Source organism: Callorhinus ursinus, unplaced genomic scaffold (genome assembly GCF_003265705.2).
Source record: "Callorhinus ursinus isolate GAN/ISIS: 27379988/994484 unplaced genomic scaffold, GSC_fseal_2.0 scaffold2, whole genome shotgun sequence".
NCBI classification, from domain to species: domain Eukaryota; kingdom Metazoa; phylum Chordata; class Mammalia; order Carnivora; family Otariidae; genus Callorhinus; species Callorhinus ursinus.
Genome location: NW_027397064.1, coordinates 8044722 through 8061769, shown reverse-complemented (window position 1 = coordinate 8061769; position 17048 = coordinate 8044722). Strand labels below are relative to the sequence as shown.

Sequence of the window (17048 nt, the reverse complement as noted above, 5' to 3'; positions counted from 1 at the left end):
CACCCACCCCACCCCCAGGTAGGCTTCCTTAGACATGAACTGGACAATTGTGTCCACTTTTATAAAAATAATTTGTATGGTCAGAGGGCCCACTCTGTGCTGGGACTTCCCAAGCCACTCCCCTTAACCCTTACAACCACCCTCTTTATGAGTGAGGAATCAGGGTTAAGAAACCTAATAAGCTTGGCGCTGGGCAGGGATTCTGAACCTCGAAATTCCCACTCCAAGCCCTGACAGCTAGCATTTCCTTTCCCTCCTGCCTCCCTGGAAACAGACTGTAACCACCGTGTCCAAACACATTCAACCAAGGCCTGATCGGCAATGAAAAGTTAGATTCTGTCTAGGACGACTTCTGAGATGAAAGCAGTTCGAAGACAAGAGCTCTGTTTATCTGTCCTTGTGTCTCCCACGGCTCTCAGCCCTGGAACCTGGTTCTGGACACCCCTCACGGAGAAGGGACCAGGAGGAAGAGAAAAGGGGGAGCAAAGGGGACCAGGCTTTAGCTAAGTCGAATAAATGAAAACAGGTAAACTCTTTCCACGGACATTTACAGAAACATTCAGCGAGCTTCTTCCTGTGTCAAGGGCCCGATCAGTATCTCCAGCCTTGGGGGCCATACTGATCGGTCACAATGACTCAGCTTTGTCCCTGGAGCGCCAAAGCAGTCACAGATAATACTTAAATGCGTGGGTGTGGCCGTGGTCAATACAACCTTTTTGATGGGCATTGAAATTTCAATTTCCTATAATTTCACTCATCACAAAACATTATTCTCTTTTTTGATTTTTTTCCCCAACCATTTAAAAATGTTAAAACCTGGCACCTGAGTGGCTGGTTGATTGTGCTTGACTCTTGATTTTGGCTCCCGTCGCGATCTCAGGGTTGTGGGATTCTCTCTCTCCCTCTGCCCCTCTCCCACCCCTCACGCTCTCTCTAAATAAATTGAATAATTGGAGGAGGGAGGGAGAGACACGATGCAGGCTGTCCTTTGCCCACCAAGGTATTATGAAAATAAAGCTTTATTAGAAGGATTAAAAGCCAATGCTACTGCAAAGGATTTACTGAAAACCACGGTGCGCTGCCCAGAACAGACCTGGCACCAGGGAAGTTATTAAACGGGCTAAATCTGTCTTCCTGTGTCTTCCCTCTCCTAAACAGCGCCCCTCCCCATGTGCCTAGATCCCCCCATGGTGCCCAGTGCCCTCATGGTGCCCACAGCTGCACCCCACTGAAGCCAGCTGTGTATTCAACGATATTTATGGGGCACCTACTATGTGGGTCCCCTGCACTGGGTGCCTGTCTGCTGTCTGGGTGCCCATCCCAGTCCTGGGTCCTGCTCTGCCCTCACTCACCCTGGAGAGCAGGGAGGAGCGATGCAGAGACGCCCCTCCCCTTGAAGACAACTCTCTAAGACTCACATCATAAATGTTGACTGAAGATGGGTTAGTGTCCAAATAAAACAATGAATGATTCCATGAAAGCCTAGGCCATGAGCACATGCTCCATTCACATTGTTCTCTGTTCTTGGCCACCACTTGGTAAGTGGAGTACAGAGGAGGAACCAACAAAAGGGAATGCTGTAGCGGGGAGTCAGCCCCAGGATCCAAGTCTTCTAGCACCTGATCTGTCACAACCAAAGAAATGAATCTCTACTGGTGGAATTTTGGTCTCACTGGAAGTCAAGTAAGAAAGGATTTTTTTTTTTTTTTGGTCCAAGGGAAAGGGCTTTCTAGGCCCCCCACTTTTGTAAAGAAAGGTATAAAATAAATGATTCCTATTATAGGTGTGCACAGCAGCTACCTTTTTATTGGGTGTCTCCCAGGCTAGTCACTGAGCTAGATATATTTCTAAGCTACAATAGCCTGCAAGGCTGGCCTCAGGATCCCATTTTCACAGATGAGAAAACCAAACCACAGGACAATGAATTCCTTATCCAAAGCACTCAGAGCTGGATTCCAATGCACACTGGACTCTTCCCACCCGTCCGGCTCCTTCGTGGAGACTTCAGGTCCACTTTGAGATGCAAACCTCTGCCATTTGAGGAGGCTGTGGGCCAGGAATGTCAGGCCCTTTGAAACTGGATGCTCTTCTGGCTTGAGAATGACCAAGAGCAGGTGTGACTGATTTGTTTTCTCTGCCACATGCTAGCTCCGTGCTGGGCAGGCGGTGGGGGCTGCAGGGCCATGACGGGGGTCTAGCGGGGGCTTCTCAATCCTGATCAGACAGTAGAATTACCTGGACAGCATTTAAAGAAATCACCAGCGCCCAGGCCCCACTCCAGACCAGTTCAGTCAAAATCTGGGGACAAGGAGACAGCAGGACAGAGGCACTCATCTTTGTAAAAGCTCCCAGGTGATTCTTCTAAGCCGTCAGGGCTGGGCAGCAGTTGTAGGTGAGGAGGGTGTCAGGAACGGATAAATCTAAAGAAATTCCGTCCACAAAACTTTGCTGTGCTATTGGATTTTCTCTTTGGGGGACAAGATTCTGTAGTCCCTGCGGCTGGGTTAAGCAGCTCGGACCACAGCTGCCTACTTGAATCTCTAAGGAGATCTAAAAATACAACTCGGGCATTCTGCTTTCTGACTCAAATACCCTTCAGCTGCAGATAGGTTTTCTTTCTTGTTTGATGCTTGTGAAATGTGGACATAAACAAAACCATTTTGGATTGTACCCTGTCACATGAGACGCTTAAGCAAAGAAGCTAAAGACAGAATGCGTTTTTGTCAGGTGGCCAAGCTGAGAAAAGTGATGTTTCCTAAGAATGCACTAGATAAACAAAATAAGAAAATCACTTCAATTTAACAACACCAAGAAAAGCAACTGTTTCTTTTACTAAAATTGTTATAGGATTTTAACAAGCTTTTCTCATCATTTCAAAGGAAAATGAAGTCACTGGGAATTTTCTGAGAAATTTTTCGTTTATTTCAGAATAAAAGAGAACTACACATTTATCAAAATTTTAGTACAACAAATTGTTCCTTTTTTATACTTCTGTTGTAGCATAACTCATCCTAGTGGAGAGAAAAAGCTGAGTCTGTTCGTTGAAGACCATCTCAGACAGGAATAAAATGGCATAATCATATTCTACACGGAAAGTTTATAGTCCTTTTCTTGGTAGACCCTGTATTTGTGCAACTTTTACTTTTTTAAAAAATGTTTTAAAACTCCCATGCTTCTTTCTACTTAGTGATAAAACTTTACTGTATTCCCATTTGTGAATTTCATCTTTTCTATGAAGAAAATAAGGCAAACATATTTGTCCATTTTAGAGATATGAACACTGAGGTTCAAGGATGTTTAATCACTCTCCCAAGGTCACAAAAAGTTGACAGAAGAACCAGAGAAAGAAGCAGTCTCTTGACACTTCAGGGAATACTGGACGTTTTGCACACATCACCATGCGAGTTTGTGAGTAAATGTGTGCGTGAGTTTGTGTGTGTGTGTGTGTGTGTGTGTGTGTGTGTGTGTGAGCTTCTGTGTGCATATGTGTGCAAGAAGTCCACTGGACTGATGCTGTGCAAAGAACCAGAATTCTTTGTTGTTGTTTGTTAGCTAGCTTCCATCCAAAATGGATTCAATCAGGGGCGCCTGGGCGGCGCAGTCGGTTAAGCATCCGACTCTCGATTTCAGCTCAGGTCGTGATCTCAGGGTGGTGAGATGTGAGCCCTGCTTTGGGCTCCAGCACTCAGCGCAGAGTCTGCTTGAGAGTCTCTCCCCCTCTCCCTCTGCCCCTCCCCACCACTCTCTAAATAAATAAATAAATAAATAAATAAATATAAATAAATAAATAAATGAATGAATGAATGAATGAATGAATAAATAAATAAATAAATAAATAAAATCTTTTTTAAAAATGGATTCATCAGAAGCAGAACCCTTGTTTCAAGTTAGCATGTTTAACCAGAAGAGAGGATTATAGAATCAGCTTAGTGAGTAAAATTAACTTACATAAAAAGTAGCTACACAAGCAGCTCCTTTTTGCTCCAAGTGCAGAAATTGACACATTTTCATTATAATCCCAAAGGATAAGATTCCTAGGGAACATGAGATGAAAAAAACAAACAAGTATCCGACAGCTTGAATATTTGGCAAAGGATTATTTCATTACCACAAGAAAGTTTTACAAGTAAAATAACACAAATTAAAATAATTTAAATAATCGTTACTTTGGCCCAAGAGAAAGGAGGAAAAGAAAAAGTGGCTCAGCAGCTGCCGCCTCTGATACCTGCCCGATTTCCCAAACGAACCCGAAAGGCAAGAGCAGCCTCGATCTTTCTGAAGTTGGGAGTCTTTTTCAAACCCACCAGAAATATTTGCATTTCTTTTATTTAGTGCCCATTTGCTTGTCATCATGGGAAAAAGAACTTCAGCTAGGACCCAGAATTCTAACCCTGAGGTGAAAGCCCTTCTTGGGGGGTGGCATAAGGAGAATTTGCTGTGTCTTTGTCATTCCTGCGGCCTTTTGCCCCAGCTAAGCAGAGCCGTTCAAGCTCCTTGTTTTAGAGCAAAACCAGACTCAGAAATCATTTCATCTCCTTTTTACTGATAACACTCAAAGAGGTTATAGCCCTTGCTTAAGGTCACACAGTGAATAAAGGCAGGGCCAGGGCTGGACTTGAAACTCTACAGCTCTGCATCAAACCAGCTACTGGGTTCAAATACCAGTTCTACCACTGATTGGTCGTGTGACCTTGGGCCAGTCATTTAACTTTTCTGCACTTCATCTATATAACAAGGACGGTTGCTGTACCCAGCTCATCAGACACTGTGAAGACTGGTGAATTATTTTGGTAAAGCCCCCAAAACAGTGCTAGTGCATGACAAGTGCTTGATCATCACCACCACCATCACCATCCTCACCACCATTAACACCACCGCCACCACCACCATCATCATCATTTCTCTGTAGGGTGGTTTCCATATACATTTTAGAATCCATTGAACCCTCGTGATTTATTCATGTTTAAGTATGATAGAGGACTTAAAAAATGTATTTTAAGTGTTGTATGATTTTCAGGGCAATCAAAATGTTAGATCTGAGATTAGTCATTCAGTCAAAGTGAGTTTCAATTTCTACATCTGACAAAAGACAACACTTGTTCTAGCTACCTCATACAATCAGGTAATGAGCATATGAAATGTGTACAATGGTGAAAAAAGAAAGGAAGGAGGTGGAATTTATGGAGGAACCACGGGTGCTCAGTGATTTACAACACTTAATTTAATCCTCCCCAAAACCCTGTTGTGGATCTCCCACAGATAGGATGGTCAGCCACTCAAAATTTGGTTTGAATGTCAAGACTGAAAATGCCACACACACACCAGCAGGGGATGAACAGGTTTCTTGCTCACATAATGGGGCTCTCTGGGGAGATCAGGCAGCTCCCAAATAGATCCCCAGTGGCTTAAGACAGAAGGGAAAGTAACCGGCCAGGGTGCGTGGACAGGGAGCTGCAGGCGGGGGTGGAGCCAGTAGCGCATGGGCGGGGCTTACGGGGTTGGAACCCCACCCCAACACCCAGGCTTTCCGATCAGCTTGCCCGGATGTGGAGCAGAAGGTAAGACTGAAAAGCTGTCAACGGTCACGCATCAAAAACCCAAATCAGACCCTGTATTACAAACCCTATGAGGTAGACCTCGTTCGCAAAGATGAGGAAACTGAGGCTCGGTCAGTTTAGATCACCTGTCAGAGCAGGTTTTAACTGTGGCAGCTCAACCTCAAAAAAGCACACCCTGCCTCCACACCACAGTTAGTTCCCAGAGCCTGTGAGTGCCTGTCACCGGGCGCCAACAGAAGTCGGTCAGCCGACCACAGGAAAGCCGAACACAGCCTAAATCCATTTTAATCCTAACGAGTGGCTTATGAGTTTCTTAATTTTCTCGAAAAAAGAAAGAAAAGAGAAGAGGAGAAGAGAAGAGAAGAAAGGGAAGAAAGAAAAGAGAAGAGAAGAGAAGAGAAGAAAGAAAAGAAACAAAACTTCCGAGTTAGGTTCCATTGTTTCCATTGCTAACATTATTGTCTTTGCGATGGGGGGAGGGGTGACACTCTGTTTAAAGGCTTCTCTTCACGTCCAGGTAAAATTCCATTTCCAGTGTATCCAGTGAGCATTAGGTTTTATTTCAGTAAGCACCCGACTGCAATGGCCAACATCCATTCCCCTTATCTGTAACTGAGCATGTGTAAGGGTTTTTTTCCCCCTCTGTTTATCTTCTCTATTGAGATGGCCTTCTTCCCGCCCCCCCCCCCCCAGAAAACGAGAGTCTCTAGTACAACTGCAAGATCATACAAGATTAAAATGAAATTATCAGGATTCAATTTTTTAGGGGTTATAAGGCTCTGAATCATCTCAGTTGAGTTCTTCTGGGTAACCAAGCCAGATCGGGTTCCAAATTTGCTAAGCTTTCCTGTTAGAATTAGACTTATTTCAGCTTTCTCTCCAAGGAGGAGCTCAGAACACCCGGTATTGCTTCTCCTCAGGTGGGCAGCACTCCACAGCTAACACTGCTGGAATGGGAGCTAGACAAGAAACCACAACTATTTTGAACCAGTTGGTTCTGCAATATTTTGGTTTTAGTTTGTGAGTCTTTTCTGGATGAATTTCATTACATATCAAGCCTACTACTTAGGACAAAAAAAATATTTATGTTTCTCTGTTAGTCATCTAGGAAACACTACAGAGGTATTTCCCTTTCTTGAAGATTCCTTATAATTTTTGAGTCTCACACACACACACACACACACACACACACACACACATCTCAGAGTTGGGTTAAATTCCCAATGTCCAGCTTTTCTTTCCCTTTACTTAAACTGAAGTACACACTAACCTACCGTCTCCTGTCCATCCCTACTATACTCGGAATCTGAACCAACTATTTCTTTCCAGGATGGACTTCAGATATATAGAACAGCAGTTCGACAGAAGCATTCAGGGAACTCATTTCTTCAGGCAAAGTGATATACACCATCAATCAATGGGGGGAAATTAGTAAGCAAGATTTTGTCCTAATGGTTAGAGAGCCTCCAACAGCAAATCCCCAAACGGTCATCATGCCCCAAATCCACCCGGATGGTCATATCACACACACTCATCATCATCATCATCATCCCCTTTGAGGAATTAAAGCTTATTGGAACCAGTTAACAAAGAAGGGCACAATAATGAAAAGACAGATTCAGGTTGGGAATTTGCTACTAAAGAAAACAAAATTCTAGGAAATAGCAAACATTCTGGCTGTCAAGGTCAAGCTTCTCAATCCCTTTTAGCTCTATTAAAAAATATATATTAAAGCTTATCTCATCTCATGTCATATGTGGCCTTTCTTCCCCTACAGAAAGAAGAGTCCATTTGGGCATTCTCTAAGTAACTCTTGGAGCATTTTATAAAATGTTTATGAAACAAACTCCTCCACTCCAAATGCATGAAAGAAAGCATCTGATCCCAGATATGTTTCACATTCACCTGGTTTAACTGAATAATTCCAGAGAAGTTCATTATTTGACCCTGCCCTGGAACAGAGACTTGGGAATTTTCTACCCGCACACACCCGACTCGCCTATTTGAAAATGTTGATGTTAATAGGTTTCACTGAGCTTTAGCATGTATTTGTAATCCAGCCTCTTTTATTATGTTCTGCCAAATTCTCTTGTAAATCCCAAATCCACGCGCGGCCGCTGGCCATCTCCCATCCCTCGCGCCGCGCCACGCTTCCTCGAAGCTTCCCAGTGCCCTGCTCACGCCCTGAATGCCCGTCCCAAGCGTGCGCCTCGAGGAGCGGCCATCCCGGAGCGAGACACACCGAGCCCCACGCACAATGTCCCCTCGAACGTCTCTGACTGTTGCAACACCCCCTCCTAAGCCCAGAAAGGGCTGGTCGCAGGCCGCGAAAAGGCAGCTGCCCTCCCGGCCTCCAGCTGCCAGATCAGAGCCTTCAAGGCTGGAGGAAAGGAAACAAAGTGTCCGACCACCGGGCACGGAGCCCGCCATCACCCGACTCCCATACCGCGCACCCTCGACACACGCAGGGGCCAGCGGGACTGGGAGCGGGGGCCGCTTGGACACTGAACACCTCGGCGGGGACGCTCGGAGCTGGCTCCCCTGAGCTGCCCCGGCGAGCACTGAGACCCCGCTCTAGCGGAGCGTGGCTTGGCCCGGGCCAGGAGGGGCGCGCCACTTGGGGGCCAATGGTCGTGCCAAGAGTAACGGCGTTAGGGTGGCTGCCAGGCCCTGGAGCGGCGCGCCCCGAGAGCCCCGGGCTGGCACGGCAGGAGAGCTGGGGTGGGTAGGGAAGAGGCACTTGCTAGGTCGGCCAGGGGTTCGCACCCACGCGGGCCAGAAGGTCAGATTCATCCCCTCCCCGAAGAAGGAGAAGCTGGTGTCAAGCATGCTGGAGCCCCGCGCCGCGCAGCGCGCAGCGTCTGGCGGAGAGAAGCTGCTGGTCCCGGGCCGGCGCCCCGCCCCACGGCCGCCGGCTCCACTCACCTGGCAGTTGGCGCCGGAGACCCCGGCGGGGCAGGTGCAGCTGTAGTCGGGCTCGCCCGCAGGGGCCGGGGACTGCGGGCCGGGCGCGGGGCGCGGGCTGCACACGCCCCCGTTCCGGCAGGGCTGCGCGGCGCACGGCCCGGGCGCGGGCAGGGGCGCGGCGGGCACCGGGCTGGCCAGGCAGCCGCCGCGGGGCCCCGCGCCGAGCAGCAAGAGCAGCAGGGCCGACGTGGGCAGCAGCTGCGCACCGGGCGCCGGGACGCGGCGGGGCGGCATGGCCGACCGAGTGGGCGCGGGAGCGGGAGCCGGAGCTGGGGCGCGGCGGCGGCGGCGGCGGTGGCGGCGGGAGCGGCGGCGGCGGCGGCGAGGGCTGCTCCGCTGGGCCGGGCGCCTCCTGCAGCTGCTGGGATCCGCGGTTCCCGGGGCAACGGAGGGCGGGGCCTGAGGGGCGGGGCAAACGGGGGCGGGGCTCCGGGCGGGCGCGGGCGGGGGAGGAAAGGGGCGTGGGGACCCTTCCCCAGCGGAGAGTTGGGACGCGAGGAGCGCAAAGGTCGCCCCGGGCCCACAGGCCTGAGGGGTGCGGTCAGAGTCGCGGGTGTGTCCAAAAGAACCCCGAGGGGCAGCGGCGGCGGCGCGGGCCCGGCGGGGAGCTAGGCGGTGCTCGGGAAGGAGAGGGGGTGAAGGGGTCAACGTCGGCGCTGGGAGGAGGGCGGGGCGGCCCCGGCTCTCAGCAGCGGCCCGCGGCCTCTTGGCGCAGAATCGGCGGGACCGCTGCGGGGCCCGGCCTTACCTCATTCCCCCGGCTACTCCTCCCCTTCCCACAGCGCTCCCCTGGCACACACAACCCGCCCCGCGCCGCCACCGAACCCCGGAGCCCCGACACCCGTTCCTCCGCGGGGCTTGCTGTTTCCCGGGCGTGGGCCCAGCCAGCCCCGGACCCTTGTCCTTGGTGCTGACCGAGGAGTCTCCTTTCTCTCGGGCTCTTTCCCGAGGGCGGAGCCGGCCGTGCTACTCAGAAACGTCTGACTGTGGCGTGTGAGAGCTGGAAGAGACCTCAGGATCAGTGTCCAACCCTGTCGTTGAGCCGACGAGGAAACTGAGGCCCAGACAGGCTGGACTGGAACCCAGTGGGTCACTTGACTCCCAGCCCAGAACACTGTCAGTCTTCTGCAAGAGCAGTTCAGGAGCACAGGTTCACAAAGGCCCTGCCAGGATTTACTATGGAGCTCTGTGTAAAAGGAACATCCACCGTGACCTACTTGGGGAAAGGGAACTCTTCTAAATGTCCGGGTTAGGCTGGCTCATGCTTTGACAGCCAAGGAGGTCAATTTCCGTTGCATAAACGCAACCGGCTTTGTCTCCACCACCCGACCTTTCACAACCTCTAGGTATAGACTCCCAGGTACTTGTTACCTTCTTTTTAAGGTGGCCTCGTGAGAAAAGAAAACGTGACTCTCGTGGTTTGACAGTTGGGAAAATTTTTTTTTTTTTTTTTTTTTTTTTTTTTAGGGCTCACAAAAATAGTTTTGTAAAAGCTGGGCAAATAAGAAAGTAGAGAATCCACATGAACCCATGCATGGAGGTGCCCCAGATGAGCAACCAGGACCTGCTAAAAGTGTCCAGTGAACATAGGCAAACTGAAGAGCCTCTCCCAGTCCTGCACAGGGAGGAACAAATGTCAGGCTTTTGTGCTTAGGAAGATGCCTAAAATTCATGTGGTCATTGCAAGAAATGGTTGAAACCCAGATGCAGCTGCATGCAGCAGGGGCAATACAGACCTCCAAGTGGATCAAACAGTTACTACATATTCCCTCACACCCGCAGTCTTTTATATGAGACTTCTTTAAAAAAAAAAAAAAAAAAATCTTAATTTTATGCCACGCCAGCACCCTCTGCTGGTACTAGTCTCACCATTCAGATGTTTCTTCCACTTTCTGTGCCCCCGGATTATGTGTTCTTTCCTGAAACTAACTTCTCTTACCTTAAATCCTGAAAAAAATGCACTGAAAAAGTGCTGCTCACTCCCTTCCGTCAACACACACTCAAATGAAGTGTAAGGAAGTTTGTAAGCTAATTAAAAATCACACCTTGGTTTCCTATACTTTTACCTAAGCAACCTCGTTGTGTGTGAATTTTGTATCACTTTGAAATATGGAAAAAAAAACTAACACTGGTTTTATTTTCTGGATGCTGATTCTTGAATTTTCCAGATAATGTTTAGCTTTTGTAAAAGTATTCTGTCTTTAAAAAGGTTATTACAGCAGAGACAATATAAGACCATTTCATTTTTCTCCAAACTAAAAAGAAAGACTAAATCTCCCAGCCCCCTTGCTGATAGGTGGAGCCATGTGATTGGTTTTGAACAATAGAACATAATGCTTTGCGCTCTGGCCCCAAAACATCCACACACCAAATACCATGTAAGTGTTTATTATTATTATTGCTGTTATCATTCTTGAAAAAGTGGGTCTTTTCTTTGGCTTTGAAGGCTGATTTGGTACTTGGTTGACAGTTTCCAACCATCTGCAAGACCCCCAAATACCAAACTACAGAGTCCAACTAATATATTACCTTGCCTTATTAACAGAAGTTATTGAAATACTGTTGGTTCTACATTTAAATACCAGCTAAAAAAACCGAGTATCATTGGGTTCATATTATTCCAAACTTACAGAACATCAAGTCTTCACCCTAATCCATCTCATTTCCCTTCTTGATAGAGGCCCAACATTAATAAGTTGACGACAAAATATAAAAATGTGTCTTAATTTCAGTAAAGAATGTGATAGAATTCTCATGATCACCTTAGGGAGAAAGTAGACTTGAAACCATTGAACAAGTATAGTCTGAACATTCTAGTCAGTGGATCTCTACCAGGCTAGAGGAGGTTTTTAGGGAAATGCCATAGAATCTCAAAATTCGACAGTTAATACAATTCATTCCAGAATCAGGATGTCAAATTATCTCAACCAGTAAAAATGCTGAGCTAAAATAAGTGAAATAGAGTATTAAGTCAATGATGGTACATTTGGCCTTACCGCCATTTGCCAATATTTCTGTCTCTCCTTCTTTTAAAAACTTCTCTTTAGGACTATATTTTCCTGTCCCCTTGAAGTTAGGTGTGGTCATACGACTTGCCTTGATCAATGAAACATGAGGGGAAGTAGCATGTACCACTTACAGGTGCATGACTCATGTGACCAGGCTGACCAGCAAGACTCCAGAGAGATGGAGGATCCTCCAGCCCGGTCCCTGCGGGAGGACAGTGTGGTGAAGCAATGGGAACCTGCAATAGGCATATGGTGTAAGACATAAATCGTTGTAGTTTTAAGCCACTGAGAATCAGCGATGTTAAATAACTCCAGGTCACACACTAGTAAGTCGCAAGGCAAGACTAATTATCCCCAATGAGCCATGTAGCAGGACCAGCTAGCTCGGATGGACTATTCCAGTGAGATAGAAGACTGGATATGTAATTGGGGATTCCAAGGTCTCTGGATCTAATGGAACAGAAAAATTTCAAGAAACAATGTGGTCCATTTTTTTCATGGATCTACTCCAGAGTTATAACTCAACTGCATTATACTGTAGGATGTTATAAAAATGTTACAAACCAATGCAAATATAATTGTGTTTGTTTTTTGCATTTTGTCACAAGAGAAAAAATGCTCCCACACTAGCACCAGTTCATGGGCATTTGGGGAACTGCTGGCCTCAATGAGAGCAACACTCCTCTTCATGGGGAGGTTCTCATACCCTATGACCTCCAGAGCATCCTGTGGGAATGCTGGTATCAATGCATAGTGTGATGATCCATACACTTAGAATCTCATAGTCAGAACAAATTGCAGAGGTTACCTGGTATGATCTCCCAGGGTCAGAACTAAGATCCAAACTGGAACATGTACATGGTGTGATAAATCACCTTCAGCTTACCTGGAGCTCCACAGGTACTAACATATGCATCTATCAATGATTGAACACTCACCTTCTCCCCTAAAACACTTAAGTTTTCTGCAACCCTTGGCAGATGGATCCCTACCCCTCTCTCTGCACCAGAGTTGCCTGTAGACAGTGATGTCATTATTATTGCCTTTTCTCACTTTCAGTTACTCTTTAAAAATAAAGGGGGACAGGGTGCCTGGGTGGCTCAGTTGGTTAAGCGACTGCCTTCAGCTCAGGTCATGATCCTGGAGTCCCGGGATCGAGTCCCGCGTCGGGCTCCCTGCTCAGCAGGGAGTCCGCCTCTCCATCTGACCTTCTTCCCTCTCATGCTCTCTCTCTACCATTCTCTCTCTCAATAAATAAATAAAAATCTTTATAAAAAAATAAAAATAAAGGGGGACATTCCTGCCCCCCTGCAGAGGGTGGGCCTTGATGCTGGATTGAAGCTGGAGTCAGCTTGGAAAAAAGTCAGCCACACAACCTAGAGAGAAGGGACATTGTTACACTGCCTGACAATTTCCTGCCATGAGATCAGCACCAAACAGCTTACCATGACCAGTTGCATCAGGAGCCATGATGATGTTGGGCAAATTACTCAGTCTTTTTCACCTTCAGTTGCCACATAATATAGAGATAGAAATCCCTAAGTTGGAGAAGGTCATCAAAGGAATGTGATGGCCGATTGACCTGCAAATTGGTTACCTGTGCAATTAGAGGCTCCTCACCCCCATCCTCGCTCCCATCCTCACCCCATGTCCCGGGAATGTACGTTCCATCCACTCTTCTTATAGCCAGAGCTATTCAAAGACATAGCCTTGAGAGAATAAGGTGCTGTTGAGACCATCTGGACTAAATATGTGACTGAACCCAGTTAAGGTCTCCATATAAACCCCTAAGATTCTGGTGGGCAGGTGTAGAGATCTACTCATATTGCTGAACGCCAAGACAAACCTCATATGTTAAGTTCTCTTGCTTATTAAAATTGCCTCACCAATCTGGAGTGACCTGCCTCTCTCTTCAGTTTCTCCTTGTCTTCCATGTATGGGATCCAGTTTCAGATTTCACCTGGTAAGCTCCCAAGGTTGTAAAACAAAACCCTACTTGATAGAGATCTTGGGAAAACTAAATGGGCTGATACCATGTAGTAATGTGTGGAATATGTGCAAAACATACTTATATTTTTTTTACATATTATCTCATTTAATCCTAACCCCAGACCATAAGGCAGAAACCCAATTAAAAGAAGAAGACAAAATTAAGGTGCAATGAGGTTAAGTAAATGGTCTAAAGTCACCCAGTACACAAGTAGAGTCGCCAGAACTTGAGCATAGAGAGGAGTCTGGCTGATGAGTCTGTACTTTGAACCCCTTCTCTTCATCTGCTATGTGAATCTCCTATGGTGCAGAGTCTGACGTTTAGTAGATAGTGCACATTATATGTATGTAATACATATATGATACATGCATCCTATCTAATGGATAGGTGATGTGGGTTTCATATCTGTGAAGTGTATCATCTATGTGTGTGATCTCATGTGTATGCTGAATATGTTGTATGTGTATAACGTATGTTATCGTGTATACACATGAACGAATACATGGTATGATGCCCAGGGCCTAGTGGATTTTGGTTTATTATCAGGGGAGGCACTTGAAGGTTTTATTTATTTATTTATTTAATTTATTTACTGCTCACTTGCTTACTTTGTAAGGAGCATCACTATGACTTGCAGAATTACAGGATGTGAAAGTGGGTTGGGACTCTGAGGATCTTTTCTTAGGGAAGATGAGACATTGAAGAAGTTAATCACAACTCTCGGCTGGGCAGCAATAGAACCAGAAGGAGATCCCCATCCTCCGAAATCCACAGTTTATCTCTTTCCACTTTCCCACAGTGCCCTTTCTCCACTCCCAGTATTTCCTACCTAAAGGGCAATCAAATCAAAATGCAATGTAAAAACACAAATTCTAAGTCATGGGAGTTTTACGTGTCTTTGAAGAGTCTTCACAAAAATAAATATGATTGGCGTATGTTCTAGCCACAAGCACCGGAACGATTATCCTATTTCTTTAATTAGTAGTATCCTTTTTAAATTAGTTAGTGTACGTGTTTTAACATTTTTATCCAGGTTATTTTACTCTGGATCGTCACTGAACAGTTCCTAAATGCTGTGTTTAAGATGGGTTCACATTTACTTACTTCCCCCAGACTTGCTCTGATTTGAATTAAACTACTGTCCTAGCAGCTGTTTAAAACAGTTCTAAATTCTTTTACAGCACCACTTAATATTGATTTTATCTAGGACAAGTTTAAATGAGAAGTCTTGAATAAAAAGACAGAAAGGAAGAATATCTTCCCCGCATAAATATTTCATAAAGCACTTGAACTACCACCAAATGGAAATCAGATATTTTCACAGAGACTCCTGAGAACATGAGAATTATGTTAAACTTAATAGTTGCTTTTATTTCCAACATTTTGTTATTATGAAGAATGTAGCATACTGGAATATAGGAGTGTTTTCAAATAGGAATCCACATCAACTGACTTAAAAATAAGGAGGTTCAATCCCACGCATCTCTTTTGCTCTTGAATTCACACTGGGACCTTGGAAGAGAATAGCACAAAATAACTCTAGTCCTTGGATTTTCCAGTGGCAATGGAAATACTTGCATCGGCTTTTGCCAACATGAAAAATGTCTAGTTTTTATTTCCATATGGAAGATTTTTCCATTAATGGCTTAAACAAATTAGGATTTTATTCTCCCACATAAAAGAAGTCTGGAAGTTTTTGGTTCAGAGCTGATAAAAGTTCTGATGACTCACACAATTACCAGCAGAGAAACTTCCTGTCTGCAGTTTGGAATCTCCAAGATAAATTATCATCAATTCTGCCTATGATGGGACATATGTTGCTTTCTCCACTAGTATCTGTCCTTCTTTAGGTAATGGGACCCAGATTTTGCTTTGGAGGAACCAACTCTTAGCTCAACTTCCAGTGAAATTGACCCCAAGAAAACATAGGCAGAAAGCTTTTGATACTGATCTTGGCCATCACTTCTTGACATGACACCAAAAGCACAGGAAAAAAACAAATAAATAAACAGATGGAACTACATCAAACTGAAGAGCTTCTGCCCAGCAAAGGAAGCGATCAACAATGAAAAAGGAACTTAAGGAATGGGAGAAAATATTTGCAGGCCATATTATATCTGATAAAGAGTTAATATCCAAAATACAACTTGGTAACAAAAAAATAAAATAACCCAATTAAAAAATGGTGAAGGAACTGAATGGACAGTTCTCCAAAGAAGATATACATATAGCCAACAGATACATGAAACGGTGATCAACGTCACTAATCATCAGGAAAATGCAACTCAAAATACAATGAGATTAAGAAATAAAATGAATGAATGTGGGGGGTGGGGGGTGGGGGGAAGCAAACCATAAAACAGACTCCTAACTACAGAGAACAAACTGAGGGTTGCGGGAGGGGAGGTGCATGGGGAGAATGGGATAAATGGGTAATAAATCCCCATCAGGATTCAGGAGGGCACTTGTGATGAGCACGGGTTGTTGTATGTAAGTGATGTGCTAAATTCTACACCTGAAACTAATACAACACTGTATGTTAACTAACCGGAATTTAAATAAAACCTTAAACCTAAAAAAAAAAAAACCAAAAAACAAAAAACTACAATGAGATATCACACCACACCTGTTAGGATGTTTTGTTTTGTTTTGTTTTGTTTTTTAAAAACACCCAAGAAACAAAACAAAAAAATAAATAAATAAAAGATAACAAGTGTTAGCAAGGATGTGGAGAAAAGGGAATCCTTGTGTACTATTGATGGGAATGCGAACTGGTGAACTGGTGCAGTCAGTTTGGAAAACGGTATGGATGTTCCTCCAAAAATGAACGTAGAACTACCATACGATGCTGCAATCCCTTTTCTGGGTGTATATGCAAATAAATTGAAATCAAGATATTGAAGAGAAATTAGTGCTCCACTGTTCATTACAGCACCAGTCACAACAGCCAAGGTGGGGAAACAGACTACATGTCATCACTGAATGATGGATCAAGAAACTGTGGTATATACATACAATGGAGTATTATTCATTCTTTAAATGGAAGGAAATTTTGCCATTTTTGCAACAGTGGAGATGAAACTGAAGGACATTATACTCAGTGAAATAAGCCAGACACAGCAGGATAAATACCAGATGATATCATTTATATGAAGAATCTTAAATAGTCAAACTCAGAGAAGCAGACAGTGGAATGGTGGTTGCCAGAGGCTGGGGGAAGGAGTATTTGTCAAAGAGTACGAAGTATCGTTACAAAAAATGAACAAGTCCTAGAGATTAACTGTACAGCCTAAGGCCTATACTTAATAGTACTGTATTGTATACTTAAAATTTTGCTGAGAAAGTAGATCTTATGTTAAGTGTTCTTATCACATGCATACACACACACAAATAATAATAATAATAATAAAAACAGAGTGGGAGAAAACATTTGAAGGTGATAGATATGTTTATGGTATAGATTGTGGTGATGGTTTCAGAGATGTATACTTATCTCCAAACTCACCAAGTGGTATACATTAAATA

General features: G+C 45.1%; 1 protein-coding gene across 2 annotated transcripts in view; it reads right to left on the bottom strand.

Annotated features, from left to right (window-relative positions):
* Positions 1-8793, bottom strand: part of DNER (delta/notch like EGF repeat containing) — a 296928-nt gene extending 288135 nt beyond the window's left edge. Inside the window, exon 1 of one of the 2 annotated variants that reach the window (XM_073877575.1) lies at positions 8484-8793. In XM_073877575.1, the coding sequence (XP_073733676.1) occupies positions 8484-8759 (276 nt within the window). In that variant the 5' untranslated portion in view covers positions 8760-8793. The remainder of the gene's footprint in view (positions 1-8483) is intronic. The other variant, XM_025890378.2, reaches the window with a different exon arrangement.
* Between the last annotated feature and the right edge of the window lie 8255 nt (positions 8794-17048).